The sequence below is a fragment of the Polyergus mexicanus genome, unplaced genomic scaffold, assembly GCF_030449975.1.
Source record: "Polyergus mexicanus isolate NDT 795.1 unplaced genomic scaffold, iyPolMexi1.0 SCAF_20, whole genome shotgun sequence".
NCBI classification, from domain to species: domain Eukaryota; kingdom Metazoa; phylum Arthropoda; class Insecta; order Hymenoptera; family Formicidae; genus Polyergus; species Polyergus mexicanus.
In genome coordinates this window covers 3,958,829-3,981,894 of record NW_027223340.1, presented here as the reverse complement: position 1 = coordinate 3,981,894, position 23,066 = coordinate 3,958,829, and the positions used below count along the sequence as shown (strand labels likewise).

The 23,066-nt window shown below is 40.0% G+C and overlaps 1 protein-coding gene across 1 annotated transcript in view; it reads left to right on the top strand.

Moving 5' to 3' along the window:
- The window catches only part of LOC138941857 (odorant receptor 9a-like), a 36,946-nt gene extending 13,991 nt beyond the window's left edge, over window positions 1-22,955 (top strand). The window contains exons 3-5 of the mRNA XM_070311764.1: window positions 21,984-22,214; window positions 22,310-22,566; window positions 22,887-22,955. Of these exons, the coding sequence (XP_070167865.1) occupies window positions 21,984-22,214; window positions 22,310-22,566; window positions 22,887-22,955 (557 nt within the window). The remainder of the gene's footprint in view (window positions 1-21,983; window positions 22,215-22,309; window positions 22,567-22,886) is intronic.
- Window positions 22,956-23,066: the final 111 nt, after the last annotated feature.

Sequence of the window (23,066 nt, the reverse complement as noted above, 5' to 3'; positions counted from 1 at the left end):
GAACACTGTATTAATTTTCACATTAAAGTGTTTTTTCAGCACGGTTTGCACGTGTTCGAGCACAATATCTTTAGCATCCTCGAAAAATTGGCGAGGCTTGATGTGATTATGATTTATAACCGCACCAGTCAATATGCGGCTCTCGAACGCCGTATCGATCTCTCGCCAAATCAATCCGTCTTGCTGCGTGCTGCATCCTGCACCTGCGTGTACAAAACGCGTGCGTAACGAGTGCTTCAATTCCTCGAGTCGTGCAATTCGGGCAATCAGCGATTGTCGAATCCCAATCGATAATCGTGGACGTTTGATTCGACTTTGCTCTTCCAATGATTCGATATATTCGTCGCATCGTTGCTCCCACACAACGTACTCCTCTATCGAATTCACCCTTGCAGATTGCTCATGCAGATTTCGTTCGGCATTGTTTTCCGCCATATTTCCAAATTTATGCCAAAAATTTTTGCTAACAAGATGTGCTTATTAACAGTTCTTGTCTCGGAACTCTTTGCGAAAATACTGACAGGGTGTGCCTCTTTACCATGATTTTATATTCTATTTTGATGTCTCTTTCCATCATGTGTATCTATCTAAATCTTTATTTCGCGATTTGTCACGTACATTTTGACTAATGTCGATTATTGCATTTTGTCGTCTAGAGATGATGTCAAATCCCAGGTGTATCGCAAAAGTTTCAAATTACATGCAGCTGTCCAATGTTAGTGCAATTTAATCATGAGGATTATCCTTATATTTTAGGTTTTTGTTATGTTTTGACACGCGCGTTTGAAATCTGATATCTATAGGCGATGACATCGCGAAGCAGCCGCACATCAGCGCTTGAAAATTTTATATTACGTTGCATTTTTGTGCATTCGGCTAAATCTCACACCTGGTGATGATGTCATCGCGAAGCAGCCATATATCGGCGCATGAATGGAAAAATTGAAAAAAAATATCGCGTCATCAATAATCCCCACCACATTGCAATTTTGCAACGCTAATACATATTTTAAATATGTTCAATACGTTCAGTATTGCATCGACCACTTGTGCGAAAGGTTCATATAAAAATGTATCCCACTGAAGCAAGCCGCATGAATTATTACGTTCCGATTCAAGATGCTGATGAAACATCACCGTGTAAGAAGAAGAAATGTAATAAGTAAGTTTTAATCAACTTGAAGAATTTTTATACCTTTTAAATATTTTTATACTTCTTAAATATATATATAAATAATATTTTTTACTCTCTAGCATTTCATCGGTTCGTATACTCGGAAGACGATACGCCTTAACCCCGTCGTCGTACAAATATTTGGACATTGGAATAAACGTTGGAGCTGTATCTTGCGTGGAATTGGTTCTCGGTAATCGGGGCAATCAAATAATATTGCCTTTTGAAATATGGAAATCGCTAATGCAGAAACGTGCGGACATTGAACGGCTTCTACAATCGATTGAAATCCCATTGCGAATTCGAGATTTGACATTCGAAGTGGTTAAAATATCTGATTCGAATATTATAAAAATAGGATTATCAAATAATTCTTTATATATGAAACCGCCAACTCTATTCTATTTATTCGATTTTGAAAAATGTATAGATCATATGTATTACTGGTTATGCGAAAATACGCATATTTTAAATGAAAAATTCAAACAATTTGTAACTGTTTTATAACAGAATAATATCGCTAATGTATGCGACGCTGCAAAAACTATACATGAAAGTGATATGTTTAACAGCGAATTGCTCATAGATTGCGAGTTATTGACATGTGCTGTAAATGATATTCTTCACGAGGCTTGTAATAAATAAGTTATTTTACTAATTATCTGTGAATTTAATTATTTATCCCATCCTTTATGTATGAATAAAAACTGTGTAATAGATATGCACAGTCTGCAAAATTTAACTTGCGGACGCTATCTCTCTTTCAAGTGCATGCGGACGCTATCTTACACATTGCGAACGCCTCGCGCTATCTCTGTCACACCTACTCGCGGACGCGTGCGTTCCCTCTTCTCTGCGCCTACCGTTCCGCCGTAGTCCCCCCGCGTGACGTCATACCCCTCCTGTGACGTCATACCCTCCGTGACGTCAACCCCCCCCCCGTGACGTCATACCCCCCGCGGCGGTTTCCTCTCGCCCTTCACCCTCCCCCCCCCCCTCAGAGGACCTGAGTTAGAACCGGCCTAGTATCACTACTTTACCGCATCACCGCATTTCAAAATAAGGGAGCGAATCTTCGAACAAGAGAGGGGTATCTACCATGGACCCGACATCCTCATATGAGGACTCCTCAAGCCCCTGCGTCGGCATTCGCCCTAAGATGGGAAAACCACGGCTCAAAAACCGCGGGTGAGGCAGTCTTCTATCAAAAGAATTCTCTTTCCTCTGACAACTCTGTCTCTGTCCGTAGAACGTAGAACTCTCCTCCTCTCTTCTCTCCTTTCATCATTTCTCCAAAAAATTATTTCCTTAAACACAAGGAAAGAAAACAAACACACGCAAGAAAATTCACTTAAAATTGAAAAACACTAAAATATAATTATTATTATTTAACTATCGAGTTTCAATTTATAATCGACTTCATTTTTTTCAAAAAGAATTTTGGCTTCGAGCTACCGAATCTCTATTATTTGATGGACTTAGCTGTGTTTGCCGTTGTCGGAAAATCTCCTCTATTTGGCAAAGCTCACTACCCCGCTCACAAAATTACGATTCAAATTGCTCGCATCCGCAATTGCTCCTCGTGAAGCTCCCGAATTTCCCGCATTACGGATTAAAGAGTAATTGTCTCCAACGATGGCCCCGATGTCGCATCTTGAAGCGTCGTCGAGGCATGAACTCTTTTTCGTGTGGAAATTCCCGTTATTGAATCTTGTTGCTCCGTTGCCATAGCTCACGCTCGCTTTTCTTTTAAAATACACAAAACGGCCCGCCGTATTCCAAACGAGCTCCCAAAATGTTGCGTCCGCGGATCGACATCGATATTACTCGAATAGGCGCGACACAACCGGCGCTCGCGTACCGCGACTTAAATAAAGAACACTTATTAAAAAGAACAGGAGGAACTTTAATAACAGCTTAGAACATAAAATACAAAGCACAGAATAGATGGTCTTGTAATCCGTCAATCCGTCCGGAATCACCACTAACGCGAAACTCTAAGATGGCCGATCTCTCTCAAGATGTCCGCCGTTGTTTAACAACAACCTTTAGTAACGTGTTTGGGGATGTTCTCCCGGAGACGGATACAGCAGATTCAGGAATAACTCAGGAATAACTGCCGCATAATGACTCGCAGGGACGCAACAATATATATATATATACAGGGTGTTTAGCAACAGATGAGACAAAATTTAAGGAGTTATTCTACATGATAAAATGAGATGAAAATCAAGAATAACAAAATTACGGTGAAGTTTTCGTTTTTTAGTTATATATATAATACATTATATAAATATATAATAAATAATATAAAAATAATTAGTATAATAAGTAGTGTATCTAGGCCGGTTCTAAGCCATGGTCCTCTGAGGGGGGGTGAGGGGCGAGGGGAAACCGGCGGGGGAGGGGGGTGACGTCACGGGGGAGGGGGAGGGGGTGACGTCACCGTGGGGAGGGGGGTGACGTCACGGGGGAGGGGGGTGACGTCACGGGGGAGGGAGATGACGTCACGGGGAGGGGGGTGACGTCACGGGGGAGGGGGTTGACGTCACGGGGGGATGACGTCGGGGGGGGGGGTGACGTCACGGGGGTGAGTATGACGTCACGGGGGGTGGGAATGACGTCATGGGGTGGGAATGACGTCACGGGGGTGACCGCGGCGGAACGGTAGGCGCGGGGTCCGCGGAGAGGGGGAGGGGACCGCGGCGGAACGGTAGGCGCGGGGTCCGCGGAGAGGGGGAGGGGACCGCGGCGGAACGGTAGGCGCGGGGTCCGCGGAGAGGGGGAGGGGGACCGCGGCGGAACGGTAGGCGCGGGGTCCGCGGAGAGGGGGAGGGGGACCGCGGCGGAACGGTAGGCGCGGGATCCGCGGAGAGGGGGAGGGGACCGCGGCGGAACGGTAGGCGCGGGGCCGCGGGGAAGAGGGAACGCGGAGGTACGATGTCGCTTGTAGGTGTGGCAATGGTGTTGGAAAAGGATGACGTTCGCGGGAGAAAGAGATAAAGAGAGATAGCGCGAGGCATGCATGTACCGATGAGATAGCGCGAGGCGATGCGAGAGAGAGCATACGCGAGGCGGTGCGAGAGAGAGCATATGCGTGGCGGCGCGAGGCGATCACAGGCACGAGGGAGAGGATGACGTTCGCGGGAGAAAGAGATAAAGAGAGATAGCGCGAGGCATGCATATACCGATGAGATAGCGCGAGGCATGCATGTAGGAAAAGGAAAGAAGAAGGTGTAGAAATAATTGATGCTTTAATTACAATAATAATAATAATAATAATAATTTATTTCATAATTGTGTGTATATTACAATGTGTGTGTGTGTGTGTGTGTGTGTGTGTGTGTTAAAATAAAAATAAAAATAATAAAAATAAAAATAATAATAATAAAAATAATAATAATAAAAATATATATATATAGGCGGCGCTCCTTCTGAAACAGAAAAATATTAAATATTAAAAATTAAATTTATATTAATATAATAATTTTTTAAATAGATACTTACATTTTTATATATCAAAATCCCAATCCTTGGACATCACTATATAATGATCTCGCAGACAATGATCCAAATCTATTGTACGAGATTTCTTCAAACCGATTGCTTGACCTTGCACCCTTATACTGTGCAAATTGGGCACATATTGCAGGGCATTATCTGGTACAGCGGTTTTCCACACTCTCTGCAAAACGATCCCAAGATTAGTTCATAAATTGCACTTTCATGCTCTCGCACAACACGAATATTCGAAAATAAATCTGAAATACGCATAAAACAGCATGTGCAAAATTTTTTGTTGTCTTCACTTTTATAATAAAAGTATATACCGCACATTTTTATCGCACCTAAACTATTTATTTCGACTCGGTTTAAAGTACGTTGATTTATGTCCGTAATAACACTACTGCAATCACTATTGTAATCGGAATCCTCAGAAAGTATGCGGTCTTCGTCTGATGAATCGTCCGACAAAATCTCAATTTCCATCAAGTTGTCATCTTCGAGAATGACATCCTCATCTTCAATAATAATAACTTCTTGATCAGCCATAACACATATTGTTAAGATCGTCGTAAGGATGAAGACGGTTGCGTATTATAACGTTACACACTCCTCTCAATTATATATTGTAGTTTTATATCTTTTGTCTCCTTCTAACTGGAGTATCACGTCTCATCTACCTCATCATTTTTTCTACATCTTTAGCAGAGTGTGTCGAGAAAAAGATTTAAGTTTTGCAGACTGTGCATATCTATTACACAGTTTTATTCATACATAAAGGATGGGATAAATAATTAAATTCACAGATAATTAGTAAAATCACTTATTTATTACAAGCCTCGTGAAGAATATCATTTACAGCACATGTCAATAACTCACAATCTATGAGCGATTCGCTGTTAAACATATCACTTTCATGTATAGTTTTTGTAGCATCGCATACATTAACAATATTATTCTGTTGTAAAACAGTTACAAATTGTTTGAATTTTTCATTTACAATATGCGTATTTTCGCATAACCAGTAATACATATGATCTATACATTTTTCAAAATCGAATAAATAGAATAGAGTTGGCGGCTTCATATATAAAGAATTATTTGATAATCCAATTTTTATAATATTCGAATCAGATATTTTAACCACTTCGAATGTTAAATCTCGAATCCGCAATGGGATTTCAGCCGATTGTAGAAGTCGTTCAATGTCCGCACGTTTCTGCATTAGCGATTTCCACGTTTCAAAGGGCAATATTATTTGATTGCCCCGATTATCGCCGAGAACCAATTCCACGCAAGATACTGCTCCAACGTTTATTCCAATGTCCAAATATTTGTACGACGTCGGAGTTAGGGCGTATCGTCTTCCGAGTATACGAACCGCGCGACGAGACTCGGATGAAATGCTAGGGAGTAAAAACAATATTATTTATATAAATATTTAAAAAGTATAAAAAATATTTAAAAAGTATAAAAAATATTCAAGTTAATTAAAACTTACTTGTTACATTTCTTCTTACACGGTGAAGTTTCATCAGCATCTTGAATCGGAACGTAATAATTCATGCGGCTTCCTTCAGTGGGATACATTTTTATATGAACCTTTCACACAAGTGGTTGATGCAATACTGAACGTATTGAACATATTTAAAATATGTATTAGCGTTTCAAAATTGCAATGTGGTGGGGGATTATTGATGACGCGATATTTTTTTCAATTTTTCCATTCAAGCGCCGATATACGGCTGCTTCGCGATGACATCATCACCAGGTGTGAGATTTAGCCGAATGCACAAAAATGCAACGTAATATAAAATTTGCAAGCGCCGATGTGCGGCTGCTTCGCGATGACATCGCCTATAGATATCAGATTTCAAACGCGTGTGTCAAAACATGACAAAATTCTAAAATATAAGGATAATCCTCACGATTAAATTGCACTAACATTGGGCAGCTGCATGTAATTTGAAACTTTTGCGATACATCTGGGATTTGACATCATCTCTAGACGACAAAATGCAATAATCGACATTAGCTAAAATGTACGTGACAAATCGCGAAATAAAGATTTAGATACACATGATGGAAAGAGACATCAAGATAGAATATAAAATCATGGTAAAGAGGCACACCCTGTCAGTATTTTCGCCAACCGAGACAAGAGCTGTTAAAAAGCACATCATTCTCAAAATTTTTTGTATAAATTTGGAAATATGGCGGAAAACAATGCCGAACGAAATCTACGCGAGCAATCTGCAAGGGTGAATTCGATAGAGGAGTACGTTGCATGGGAGCAACGATACGACGAATATATCGAATCATTAGAAGGGCAAAGTCGAATCAAACGCCCACGATTATCGATTGGGATTCGACAATCGCTGATTGCCCGAATTGCACGACTCGAGGGATTGAAGAACTCGTTACGCACATGTTTTGTACACGCGGGTGCAGGATGCAGCACGCGGCAACACGGATTGATTTGGCGAGAGATCGATACGGCGTTCGAGAGCCGCATATTGACTGGTGCGGTTATAAATCATAATCACATCGAGCCTCGTCAATTTTTCGAGGATGCTAAAGACATTGTGCTCGAACACGTGCAAACCATGCTGAAAAAACACTTTAATGTGAAAATTAATACAGTGTTCAATGGTGAATTTGTGACGGGTGATAAACGCGCAAATAAAAGTATCAATACGAGAAACTATGAACTCTTTCGCACATCCGATTTACGCGAATGGTACGAGCGGCGCGTTGTCGAGCCCACTCTAGCATCGCTTGAAGAATTTCAAGAACGCGATAGCGGGTGGGCATTATCGCGAATACTCGATTTAAATGTAAATATAAATAAATATAATCCATTGCGCGCGGGATGTCACATAAAATTACCGCGAGAAATAACGATGAAAAGAGCAGTAATCAACGTGCAATCTAATGACAATGCGTGTTTCGCGTGGTCTGTGGTTGCCGCTCTATACCCAGCTGAAGATCATGTTTATCGGGAATCTTCGTACCCGCATTACACGACAGTGCTGAATCTCCAGGACATTGAGTTTCCAGTGAATGTGAATCAAATTAAAAAATTCGAACATGCCAACAATATCTCAATCAATGTATATAGTATCGAGGAAAAGAACATTGTCCCGATACGTCTGAGTGAGCTGAAAAAAGACAAACACGTCAACCTGTTGTACGTGGAAGACAACAACGTTGGACATTTCGCGTGGATCAAGAATCTATCCCGCCTCGTGAGCTCGCAATTGAGCAAAAAAGAACACAAGAAATATATCTGCGATCGGTACGTATATATTTAATAAATTATATTAAAGAAATCTTTGAACAAAAATTAAAAATTATTTCTTTTACAGATGTTTGCACTACTTTGGCTCGAACAACAAGTTACAATCACATACGGTGGACTGTCGCGAGATGAACGAGTGCGCTATCCGATTACCGAGCGATAAGGACAAGTGGCTCACATTCACCAACTATAATCGGAAGGAGCGGCTTCCTTTCGTCGTGTACGCCGATCTGGAGTGTGTTTTAGAGAAGACGGAGGAAGAGAGAAACTACCAACATCACAAAGTATTTAGCTTAGCATATTATGTACATTGTTTGTACGATGATTCGTTATCCGCGTATCATTCTCGTCGCGATATCGATTGCATATCATGGTTCGTCGAAGAACTTAAAAATTTAGCACTGCGTGTAAAAAGTATTTTATTAGCTAATGTCCCCATGGTAAATTTAACATCTGATGAATGGGAAAATTTTCATAGCGCGACACAATGCCACATTTGCGAGAAACCATTTGTACAAGACGATACACGCGTACGCGATCATTGCCATCTGACCGGGCGATACAGAGGTCCCGCGCATTCAAATTGTAATCTAAATTATAAAGATTCTTTTTGCATTCCAATAGTTTTTCATAATTTATCCGGTTACGACGCGCACTTCATTATCAAGGAAATAGCTACAGCGTTCGAAGGGGGAATCGAGTTACTTCCAATAACAAAGGAAAAATATATATCATTTACGAAAAATGTTAATCTTACCGAAGAGAAATCAAAACATCATATTAAATTGCGTTTTATCGATTCGTATAAATTTCTCACAGCTAGTCTCGATAAATTGGCATCATTCTTGAATAAAGACAAACTCAAAATTTTAAAATCTGAATTTCAAAATTTATCGAATGACAATTTCAATTTATTAACACGGAAGGGCGTCTTTCCATACGAATATATTGACTGCGTCGACAGGTTGCAAGATACGTGTTTACCGCCGCGCGAATCATTTTACAGTTCCTTGACCGGTGACACGATATCCGAGAGCGATTACGCGCACGCCGAGAACGTGTGGGAGCGGTTCTCCATTCGAACGCTGGGCGAATATAGCGACTTGTATCTCAAAATTGATGTCTTGTTATTAGCAGACATTTTTGAAAATTTCCGCGAGAGTTGTATTAAAAGTTATGGGCTCGACCCTGCGTATTACTACACTCTTCCCGGATATACGTGGGATGCCATGTTGAAGCATACAAATATTACATTCGAATTGCTTACGGATATCGACATGGTTTTATTTATCGAACGCGGAATACGCGGTGGTTTGAGTCAATGTTCCAACAGATACGCACATGCTAATAATAAGTATATGCAATCGTACGACCCATCGAAACCTTCAACGTATCTTACCTACTTTGATGTAAATAATTTGTACGGATGGGCAATGTGCCAACCCTTGCCCTATGCAGATTTTCGATGGGTCGACGACGTATCCGATTTTGATACATCATCGATCGCGCTCGATTCGCCTATAGGCTACATCCTTGAAGTCGATCTCGAGTATCCGCAACGTGTTCACGATGCGCACACTGATCTACCGTTTTGCCCGACACGCGACAAACCACCTGGTAAGCGGCAGGATAAGCTGCTCGCAACCTTATACGATAAGAAACGTTACGTAATACATTACCGCAACCTGCAGCAATGCACGCGACACGGACTTCGCGTTACAAAAATACATCGAATATTACAGTTTTCGCAATCTCCATGGCTTCACAGTTATATCGAACTGAATACACAATTCCGAACACTCGCGAAAAATGATTTTGAAAAAAATTTATATAAATTAATGAATAATGCGGTATTTGGCAAAACGATGGAAAATGTGCGCAATCACGTTAATATTAAGCTCGTGACACATTGGGATGGAAGATATGGCGCAGAGGCAATGATCGCAAAACCAAATTTTCATAGTAGAAGCGTGTTTTCGGAGAATCTGATCGCCGTTGAATTGCGCAATCTCGAGGTGAAATTTAATAAACCAATCTACGTGGGTATGTGTATACTCGACATATCCAAGATATGTTTGTACGAGTTTCACCACGATTATATGATACCTATGTATCGAGAGAAATGTAAAGTCATGTACACCGACACCGACAGTCTCATATATCACATCGAGTGTGAAGATGTATATGAGAATATAAAGTGCAACGTTGACAGATTCGATACCAGCGATTATGCGGTGGACAATGTGTACGGTATACCGCTCGCGAATAAAAAGATACCGGGTTTAATGAAGGATGAAAATAATGGCGCCATCATGACCGAATTCGTCGGGCTTAGGGCAAAAATGTACGCGTTGCGAGTAGATGGTAAGAAAGACACAAAAAAGGTAAAAGGTGTCAAGAGTAACGTCGTCGCGAGAACGATAACGTTCAACGATTACACGCAGTGTTTGAACGAAGAGATTGAAATGACGCGTCAGCAGTCTTGTATAAGATCTAAATTACACGAAGTATACACTATTCGCGAGACAAAAATTGCTCTAAGTCCGTACGATGACAAGCGGTATATCGTACCCGAAACCACCGACACGCTACCGTGGGGACATTACAAAATACCGTTGTAAATAAAAATCATGTATATTTATTGTAAATAAAAATTGTATATTTATTGTAAATTAAAATTATATGTATATTTATTGTAAATTATATGTATATTTTATAAAGTGTACAATTTTGTTTATATATTTGTAAAATATCTTTAATATTATGTATTATTGTTAACATATTTATAATATATTATTTTTATGTGTCCAAGAATTGTGCGTTGCATCAAATCCCAGCCATTTCACATAAACCTCGTCGCCCTTTTTGCGTATTACCTTTTCCACGAGATGTATGTCGGGATTGGCAACGCGTTGTAACTCGTATTCGTAAAATCCGCCGGCGACGGCATTTCCGCGCGAATCTTTGAGTACATAGGTCACGGGATTAGTTTTCTGCACTTTAACGATCTTAAACACTTCGGTCGACCAATTTGGCGTATAACCTTTGTCAAAAATGGTCTTGAATTTACTCACGCGTACCGGATCGCTTACTTTGAATCTTGCCGGTGCCGCAATCTTTACGTTGTTGTATACCGTATTTAAAAGTTTATCGGCGATCGCGGGGGTAACATCGATAGGTCTCATGCCGATAGTGTGATGTTTTCGCGCATTGTACTCTCTAACGAGCCGGGACAACGCGTCGATCCACTTGTAATTTCCATTAAACGTAAACATTTTCCACATATTGCTCTTTAACGTTCGGTTGAATCGTTCCACGACCGAGGCTTTCATGATAGAGTACGTTGAATAATGATTAATACTGTGTTTCTTCACGAGTTTCTGTACATTTGTGTTGTAAAATTCTTTTCCTCTGTCGGTTTGAAAATTTTTCGGACATCTTCCATCGTCTCGAATTATCTTTGCGATAGCATCAGCCGTCTCGTTTCCACTCTTACTTTTGAGCGGTACAGCCCACGCATACTTGCTCAACACATCGATAACTGTGAGTATATAGTTGTAGCCTTTGTTGAATCGTGCATATAGACGCATCTCGACCACGTCCGCCTGCCACAGATCGTCGTATCCGCGTACTATGACACGTCTACGTGGAAAATTTTTTCTCGCTGGAGCATGCAATTCTTCCACGAGCAGCTGTTTTTCAGAGGTCTTTTGCGACATATTTGATCGAGGCATAATTTGTAATAATGAGATAATTCCTCCACATATATTCTTTATATATCTTTCTTCTCCTGCGCTGAATTAGATGTAGTCTGCGCGTGAGTTGCATACCGAAGCATTTTCTTAATCTCATCCATCATTATTTGCAGCGTTTGCACATTCGTCTCGAGCGTGACTATTTTTTTCTCAAGTTCTTCCTGTCTGTCTTCCAAAAGCTTGACACGTGTTTCCACGTACTGTTTGTTTGCTGCATCAGTATCATCTTCTGGTTGCGCTACGCGTCGTATCTTGCGCGACCTTGCGTCAAAGCCGGAGGCTGTCTGACACAGAGCGTTATCGCGCACGTAATTTCTTAGTAATCCATTCCATTGATAGTATGAGTTGCTGGGTGTTCCCAACGATAATCCAAATTTATTAATCGACATTTCAATACAAACAATAATAACAGACTGACTCGTTTCGCCGACGCATAGATTAATTTATAATAAGGCCAGCTTCGTAAAGTTCCTCGATAATTGATAATATTTCATTGTCGTGGGCATTGTTGCCGGCTTGACGCGAAGCTTCCAGCAATCGCAAGCGATCTACCAACTCGTTGGGATCATTCCAATGCACATAATCGATCTTATTATCGTTTAACGTCATAGCGCGCGGTATGTTTATACCTCTTCCAGCTTTTTTTCCAGGCGCTATTATATTTTTAATAGAGATTAATGGTGCTATTATATTTTTATACTTGTATCCCTTGTTACTTAACACTGGATTACGCATATCATTGCCACGTCTATGTGCATTTGTCGCCAGTAATATATTTTTGTATTTAATTTTATCATCATCATTGTATACGTCACCGTCGGGTATTCTCTTGAAAATCAACTCATAGAGACCTGGTGTTCCCATGTATCTTATTCCACCGATAATTATATTGTCATCTTTATCCACATCAAAAATTTGATCACCAAGCATCATTCCTTCGTTGCAAAATTTAACACCGTAAACATAATCCATACTGTTATTTTTATCTTGACTCAAAATAGCTCCAACATATTTTTGCCCTAGTGGACCCAGATGTGTGCGCAATGTATTTTGACCCTCGGACGTTTGTAGCAGATGTTGAACCGATGTCACAAGCGTTTCAGGCGTGGTTTCGAAAACTTCTTCCACATACGGAGACGATCTTTCGTGCAATATTTGACTCGATTGTACATCTTTTATCGGAGTAGAAGTAATCACATTCGATAATTGTTTCATTCGCTTACGTTTCGATTGATTTGGAGTAGAAGTTATTAGCGAACCGTTCAATGATATATTTGACCTTGTTCGCTTTGTTCCAGACTCTTTTTTCAGATGCTTGTCTTCGAGCATACTCGATGGTTCGATTTTCGCTTCATTAGATTCCACATTGATTGTATTTTCGACAAGTTGTTTTAGAGGTTTGATAATTGGTTTAAAGCGCCTCTCCAATGCGACGTCTTCCTCCATTTGACCGGTTTTTAAAGAACGATATTTTTTGCGGATTGATTCACTCGTTTTTACAATCTCTCTCGCAATCTTCTCACGATCGTCACTGTCAATCGTCGTCGTCATGTTGCTCGATCGATGTATCGATAGCGACTAACCACTTTAGGGTATTGCAAAATCGTTAAATCCTTTTCGATATCTTCCATTAGTCTGTAAACTGTCTTTATCAATCACTACAAATCCATACTTGTGTTGCCAACATTTCTGACAGAATGCGCGAAAATCGCTGTAAGACATGTCAGTATTTACATGATCGTTGTATACATGTTTCAAGTTTGTACCATCTTGTTTAAATAAAATCAGTAAATTTGCATTGTCCCGTATAAGATGCTTGGGTATCTTGGCATACGTTTGACAAAGATAGAAACAGTCGACGCTCGAGTGTCGACCCATTGCAAAGTACTCTCTTATCGTATCTTGCTTATCGCACGCCACGTCGTCAAAGATAAAAATGGAATTCGGAAGCGCCTCGCTCGGTGGAATAACGTCACTATTATTAGAGAATGTAAAATAGCCAATTTCATCGATCGATAATAGCAAATTTTCCAAGTATCGATATTTCGGTTGTTGAAGCGATTTCGAATATACGTACACATTCTCGAAATGTACACCGTGTGGACTTTCTATCAAACTTATCAACACGTTAGTTTTACCGCAATTCGAAGGACCGCAAATGATACCGCGTATAGTAGTCGGCAGCATGTTTCCATGCTTGCGTATTTCTTTCTCGGACATTACTCGTGTTTTATCGTCAAAATTTATCACTTTGATTATCGTCGCTTGTCGCGCGAACCGCATGTCTGCTCTCGCAAATCTCAAATCAGATTTTGGAAAATGAGTCATCGGGGCCCTATTTATAGAGGCGCACCGAATCGAGACCGCTCAGTCTCAAAAATGTTTCTTCTTCTATCGGTTGACAGCGATATTCTCGAGCTTACCACCGAGCAGTTACAGATTATCTCCAAGATTGTTTTACTGCGAGACTTTGGTAGCTACGTGGAACAATTGTGGGACAGGCTTCCCAAACATATAAAAGCTGACTCAGAGGTTCAACAGTATCGTCGATGCACGCGACATTATAATTTGTCGTGGCAACAAACACATTTCGACGGTCCAACACCGTTAATAAAAAATTGTGACAAATGTCAGCAAAAATTATAAGAGGTAGCGGTTTGTTAAATCGTGCGATAAACGCACTTCCTATCGAATTACATATTCCAGGCTATCAGTTTTGCGGACCAGGAACTCATTTAGAAACACGATTGGCTAGAGGCGATCGAGGTATCAATCCATTGGATGCCGCGTGTCGCGAGCACGACATAGCTTATTCCCGAAGCAACGATCTTGGTCGACGACACGTTGCGGATAATATACTCGCTACGAAAGCGCGAACGCGTATTACCGCGAGAGATTCGACTCTTGGCGAAAGAGCAGCCGCTACAGCTGTTTGGGCGGCTATGAAGGCAAAGACAAAATTCGGTATGGGGCTGAAAACAAAAAAATCATCGATGAAGAAAAAGACTGCGAAAAAACGAATACTTCCTATAGCGAAGCGCGGTGGTATCTTACCAATTTTACCATTATTGGGAGTTCTCGGTTCGTTGGCTGGCGGAGCAGCGGGAATCGCGAAGGCGGTGAACGATAGCAAGGCGACGCAACGTCAGCTCGAAGAAATGCAGCGTCATAATCGCGCCATGGAAGGTCACGGACTTTATCTCGCTCCATACAAGCGTGGACGAGGGTTCTCAACAGCAGCCAAGAAAAAAAAAAAATGTCAAAATAAAAATGCCTGTCGGTGTAACAACCAATGTACAATTGGAACAGCTTGCAAGACGTATGCGTATACAATTTTTTAGAGGTGTTTTCATGCGCAATAATTTACCGATAAACGGTGTACGACGAAATGAGAGCGGTATTGTCAATTTGGATGAGGTCGATGGTTCCGGTACTCATTGGGTTGCGTATGCAAAGAGGGGAGATCGTGTAGTATATTTCGATAGTTTTGGAAATCTGCGACCACCCAAGGAATTAGTGCGATATTTTGGACAGAATGTTGCAAATATAGAATACAATCACACGGCCTATCAAAATTATAATCAAAGTATTTGTGGACAATTGTGTCTTGGATTTCTTCAAACGGTCGATGATCGATATAAATTTAAAGCCTGACAATTCACCATCGCGACTCAGTATTCGTTTGACAGTTTTCCAGCATGTCACTTACACTTACGTTGACCGGCAAGAGTAGCGCGCTTGCTGTAAGTTACTTTCCGGCTATAGATTTAGACGATGGTGATTACGAGCTTGGTTTAACGGACTTTGAAACGTATCATACGATATCGAACGTGAATTCTTGGAATAATAAATTTTATTTTGATAACGACGATAAGGAAATTACGATTCCCGAGGGATCGTACGAATTACACGCTATAAACGAATATCTCCGACATGCAATTTTACGACATCGACGCGTAGTTGATTCCAACGATATTGTTGATGACGAAGAACACGATGAATATCCAATAATGCTTCGCGCTAATCATAATACGCTAAAAAGTGAAATCAAATGTGTCTATAGAATAAATTTTAGTAAACCGGGCAACGTTGGATCGTTGTTGGGATTCTCGTCGAATCGTATATTACAGCCTCGGAAATGGCACGAATCGGATGTACCAATAAATATTATTAGCGTAAATATTATTCGTATAGAATGCAGCGTAACCACTGGCGCGTACAGCAATGACAAGCGCGTACACACGATACATGAATTTTCACCGAGCGTGCCGCCAGGATATAAAATATCGGAAACGCCAGCACAGATCATTTATCTACCGATCGTCGCACGGAGCATTACTGATTTAACGATACGCATTGTTGATCAAGAAGGACATTTGCTCGATTTTCGAGGAGAGGAAATTACCGTAAGATTGCATATACGGCGGCGGCAAAAATAAAGCCTTTGACAAATGAAATGCTTGTGTTGAACGGAAGCACGGAGCACGCGAGAGACAATATCTTTGCGAGGGACAATATTTTTGCTAGAAGGCGAGTGACTACTGTATCGGGTGACAATAATCAGATATCTGGTTACGCTAAAAAGAAGCTCAGCGCGTTGAATCGCGAGTTTTTAAAATCATTGGGATTCGTCGTACGAAATACATAACAATATGATTGACATCTTGAATATCGGAGATGAGCCGATCTTTGACGACCGTATCATCAAGATTGAGACTCATACGTACAATCCATACGCCAACACAACGCTTGGATATAGCGACGAGATACGGATACCGATACAACATCAAGATTTGTACACGTTACCATGTGAAAGTTTTCTATACGTCGAAGGAAAGTTGATGGTGCGTAAAGTAGCTGAAGAGGGAAGAGTGGTATTGGGAAACAATTGTGTCGCGTTTATGTTTGATGAACTTCGATATGAACTCGACGGTGTGGAGATTGACCGCAACAGAAACGTTGGAATAACTTCTACGATTAAAAACTATATCTCTCTAACAACCGAGAAAGGTAAAATCTTGGGGAATGCTGCGTGGAATATGTCACATAATGCTGTTGAATCTTACTTCAATTTTTGCGTGCCGCTAAACATACTATTGGGTTTTTGCGAAGATTATAAGCGAATTGTGATCAACGCTCGTCACGAATTAATTCTGATACGTTCGCGCAACGATAACAATTGCATATTTGGACATGCTTCGGCTGAAGCTGATATCGAATTATTCAAGATACAATGGCGTATGCCACATGTAATATTGAGCGAGGTCAATAAACTATCCTTGCTGCGCGCGTTGGAAAGCGGGCGATACTTGAATATCAGTTTTCGCTCTTGGGATCTATACGAATTTCCTCTATTGCATAATACGACCAAGCATTCGTGGACCGTGAAAGCCGCCTCTCAGCTGGAGAAGCCGCGATACGTGATCTTTGCGCTGCAGACTGGTAGAAAAAATGCTGTGTCAAAAGATATTACTACATTCGACGACTGCAAATTGACCAACGTTAAACTCTATCTGAACTCGGAATTTTATCCCTACGATGATTTGAATTTAGATTTCGATAAAAATAGATTCGCCCTCTTGTTCGATATGTATTCTCGTTTTCGCAAATCTTATTACGGATGTGATAATGATGATGTGTTATTAAACATTTCAAAATTTCTACATTGCGGTCCTCTCGCGGTTATCGATTGCTCGCGACAAAACGAGTCTGTCAAAAATTCCACCGTGGACGTGAGATTAGAGTTTGAGTGCAAGGAGGATATACCGACAAATACTACCGCCTATTGTCTCATCTTGCACGATCGTGTTGTCGAATATTGCCCATTGACCAACGTAGTTCGTAAAATTACCTAAATCAGCAAATATCCCCTCCAATGTCAAAATATATAAAGATTGAGATTTTGACGATCGGCAACAGTCGTACATCGTTCTTGTAATCGTACGGTAATATTATCAGCATGATCGCGCCAACGTTTGTGGATCTGCAGGGATTCATTATCGGGAGAAACTTTGTCGTGAAGGAAGTAGCGATATTGAGAAATGGATCTGTTCTCTCTCATTACTTTTTTGCAAGTCCCGTACCATGGCGTGCGCTTACAAAATCTGAGAGATGCCAAGCTTCATGGTTAATCGGACATCACCATGGACTTCAATGGGAGGATGGAAACGTTCCATACAGCTTCGCTAGGCGTTTAATTACGAGAGCTGTGATGGGTGCGACGGAAGAGGAAGATGGAGCATCTCCTATCGTGTACGTTAAAGGATGCGAAAAACGAGAATGGCTGGTCGATATACTTGACGATGATGCGAGAAACAACGTTATTATTGAGACCTTGGATGCGGATTATGAAGATATCACTTCGTTAAATAAGCTAGATGTTACTAATACTATGCGCTGTGAAAAACATTTGAAAAATTGCGCTTTACAAAATGTATTTAAAATATTCAATTGGTGGACGAATCATCATAAAGATTCAACCAAACATTATTTAGAATAAACTACTGTTAAAATATATTTTATTCTCTCTTATTCTTCCCTTTTCCTCTTCCATAGCCCAGTATTAAATTTCAGTACATGACATTAGATAGCGGCGTCAGCCACCTTATCAGGCTACGGATGTTACATTTCAGTACATGCACATAGACTTTAAATATTTGAATGGTGTATAAATAATTGTTTTGTCGTTCATTAGCCGTTCAATAGTCGTTCAAAGCCGTTCAAATCCGTTCGATAGCCGTTCAAAGCCGTTCGATAGCCGTTCAATGACCGTTCGATAGTCGTTCAAAGCCGTTCAAAAGCCGTTCAAAGCCGTTCAATGGTCGTTCAAAGCCGTTCGATAGCCGTTCAATGGCCGTTCGATAGTCGTTCGATAGTGGTTTACATATTATAATATATTATTCATATTTAAAAGGCTTTAGATATTTGCTCGTGAAAACATGCTAACTTTTGTTTTCTTATCAAGAGCTGAGAGTAAGCGTTCTTCGTAAGTGATACATCTCCTACTATAAAATGTTTGAGACAATGTCTATCCCGTTATGTTCGTCACAAAGTGTTTGACAGTCAGAAGTGAGTGACTTAAAGAACGACGAATAAAAATGTTTCGTCTTAATCTGGTAAGTAGTGTTCAGTGTTTTGGTATGTGTGTGCGACATTATGTGTGATATGTATTAATTAATCTTTCTCCCGCGAACGTCATCCTCTCCCTCGTGCCTGTGATCGCCTCGCGCCGCCACGCATATGCTCTCTCTCGCACCGCCTCGCGTATGCTCTCTCTCGCATCGCCTCGCGCTATCTCATCGGTACATGCATGCCTCGCGCTATCTCTCTTTATCTCTTTCTCCCGCGAACGTCATCCTTTTCCAACACCATTGCCACACCTACAAGCGACATCGTACCTCCGCGTTCCCTCTTCCCCGCGGCCCCGCGCCTACCGTTCCGCCGCGGTCCCCTCCCCCTCTCCGCGGATCCCGCGCCTACCGTTCCGCCGCGGTCCCCCTCCCCCTCTCCGCGGACCCCGCGCCTACCGTTCCGCCGCGGTCCCCCTCCCCCTCTCCGCGGACCCCGCGCCTACCGTTCCGCCGCGGTCCCCTCCCCCTCTCCGCGGACCCCGCGCCTACCGTTCCGCCGCGGTCCCCTCCCCCTCTCCGCGGACCCCGCGCCTACCGTTCCGCCGCGGTCACCCCCGTGACGTCATTCCCACCCCATGACGTCATTCCCACCCCCCGTGACGTCATACTCACCCCCGTGACGTCACCCCCCCCCCCGACGTCATCCCCCCGTGACGTCAACCCCCTCCCCCGTGACGTCACCCCCTCCCCGTGACGTCATCTCCCTCCCCCGTGACGTCACCCCCTCCCCCGTGACGTCACCCCCTCCCCACGGTGACGTCACCCCCTCCCCCTCCCCCGTGACGTCACCCCCCTCCCCCGCCGGTTTCCCCTCGCCCCTCACCCCCCCTCAGAGGACCATGGCTTAGAACCGGCCTAGATACACTACTATAATATATTAAAATAAAAAATATATATATATAAATATATATATATATCTAATTATGTATGTATGTATGTCTTTATTGACTCCCCAATGGGTTTGCAATTTTATACATTTACACTTTACAAATTCCAAATATATTTCATTTCTTACATTTCCGCTCTTACAACTAACGCTCCTACACCTAACCTGATGCTTTACACAACTCTTTACTACACCGCTTTCCTTTCAGGCTCTACTGTCCACATCCTCTCCCTAACCTAGCTTTCGTCGTACTATTCTTAATTCGCCTGCCCTTCTTTTCTCCGTTCCCCTCTTCCCCCTTTGACACCCGTTTCCGTGTTCAACCGCCATATGTTCGTTCCTCTTTCTTTCCTCTGCGCCATCTCCTATCATGCTTCTTCCCTCTCAGCTCTTTGCCACTTGTCCTGTTAGCCTGCTCTGCCTTATCCGCTTCTACTCTCCTCCTTACCGGCCGTCTTTCCGTCGCTTCCCACGTGACTCTCCTCTTCTCTTACTTTCCATCTTCTCTCTCTTTGCCCGATCTTCCTAACCTCCAAACTGCTCTAACCTTTGCATCCTTCCTCTATCCCGATCCTTCATATATATTTAATTAGATTATAATTATATATCATTATTTATAATATATTTAGTATAATTATTAATTATATCGTCGCTGCACACATCACAGCACGCCGCTCACAGACGTGCGCCCGGCTACAGATCGGCGCTGATTGGCCAAACTTTACTCAATAATAACTCTTTTATTAAATGTAATAGAAAAAAATGGTAAAGGACTTTTCTTCTCGATTTTATCTAGATACATACAGGATGGTCCTCGTAACGGTCGCCACGATTTTTAAGGCACTTACAATAATCTGACATAAAAAAGTTTCAAACAAAAGTTGTGTGGCTTCAAGGGGGCCATAAGATGATGACAATGATTTGACCTTGGAAAATCATTTGAAGGTCATGTGAAGGTCAACTTTAAAATCTTAAATGGAAACCCCCATTTTTTATTTAGTATTCTTGTAGCTGACATCGAGAGCTTTCCAAAACACTATAACAAAGTATTTTTTTATTAAGTACTTTTTGAGTTATTTTATATTTTAATCTGTCATATTTTGATATAAAAAATTAAATATCTCGTAAAATATTTAGTTTTTGATAATCTTACCGTAATACTTCTATGTATAGAATAATGAGACAAATCAATTAGTATAAAAAAAAATTGTTTTTAAGAAAATTATTTACAATGTATTTTTTTAAACAATTATTTGTTTTTTTGGCACTAATTGATTTGTCTCATTATTCTGTACATAAAAATATTACGGTAAGATTATTGAAAACTGAATATTTTACAAAATATTTTATTTTTTATATCAAAATATGTTAGATTAAAATATAAAATAACTTAAAAAGTACTTAATGAAAAAATATTTTATTATAGTGTTTTGGAAAGCTCTCGAGATAAGCTATAAGAATATGTAATGAAAAATAGGGGATTCCATTTAAGAAATTAAAGGTGTCCTTGACTTGACCTTAACGATGCCATCCAAGGTCAAACCAATGACACCATCTTATGTTCCCCTCAAAACCATACAATTTTTGTTTAAAACATTTTTCTTTAAAATGCTTAGTTTTTGAAAGAAAAGGGATGTACGCGTGGTCTAGGACACCCTGTATATATGTATATATTTTACTAATTAGATATTCATTAGTGTGACATATTTTGCTTTCCCATTCTTCTATTATACATATATCACATTGCTACAGCGCGAAAGATCGCGTGTTTTTCCACGGTAAGCTGTCTATTGAGTTCGAGATGTATTAAACTCGATTAATTTTTCCGCAAATAGAATAAATAGGAGATAGTTTTTTAATTAAACAATGTAAGAGAAAACAATTACGCACATAGACCCACTACTGTTTGCTGAAATAAGCTCACTGTTAAACTGTACAAGAATTTCTATGCCGTATGCATTATTTATTGTACAATCTATTATTACATGTGAATTATAAAAAATATATGAAATATAAAAAAAAGGATTAAAAAGTTATAATTATATAATAAATAATTTAAAAAATCAATAAATCAATAGAAATTAAATATTTTAAAACTAGAAATCAAGATATAGTCAAAATTATGGCAAGAAATAACATACAATAATTATCTATTGCATTATAAAACATATTTTTTAATTGCAAAAATGAATTATTATTCTTTTGTATATCAATTTATTTTTATTTTACAAAGGTAACGATGCGCTATTTATCAACGTTACATTACATGTTTGTGGTCAAATGAAAATTCTAAGAGCTCATTTTGCAAGCTTAGATGTTACATGTCCACAAATCTACGATCGTTTTAACAAACTTTTACAGAGGCATATTTACTTGATAAGAATGACCAGGAAACTTGCCGATGTTATTAGTCTTATTTTATTAGCGGAACTTTTCATTATTAGCATATGTATATGCATAATGGGTAAATATTAAATTACTTAATATCATTTTCCACAAAACATATATTATAAATGAAATTATATAAGAGAACCTAGCAGGCAAATGTTTCCTTTACAGGATTTCAGTTTATCATAGCAATGAAAGACAAAGATACTATTATGATTGGACAAAGTTTAATGGCACAAACTGTTTTTTTGGTAAAGCTATCAGTGTACAGCTTTATCGGAAATTATCTAAAGTCCCAAATGGAAGATATAGGCTACTCTATTTATCAAAGTGCTTGGCATGAATTTCCTATTAAATTGTCGAAAAATCTAGTCTTCATCTTTATGCAGACAGAAGCTCCAGCTATGTTTCAAGCTGGGAATTTTATTGTGATAAATTTGTCAACTTTAATAAATATTTTGAAGACTTCTTTTTCGTATCTGTCTGTACTTCGTATAATGGTCAATACATGAAATATAATATTTGTAAATACAAAATATTTTTAAGAACTATAAATTTATAAAACACTTCACAAAATAAGAAATAACTAAAATGTTATAGTTTATTCAAATGTCTTATGAATAAAATTGTTATTTAAAATCGCATTTAATTATTATCAATCATTGCAATCATTGGATTATTATATTATTGCGGCGAAATAAAATTTCTTAACAATATTATATACTTATATCGCATTATATTTTCTCAGTACGCCAACTGCGATGACCTGCAACGTAAAGAAAAAAGTAAATTATTCATGTATTTTTACTTCGGATAGATTGAATCTATACTATTTAATTGAATGGATATCCTGATGGAATAAAATATAGTATAGATGCGTATGAGCAAAACGCGTACACTGTTTTTTCTAACATATTACCCAGTAAAA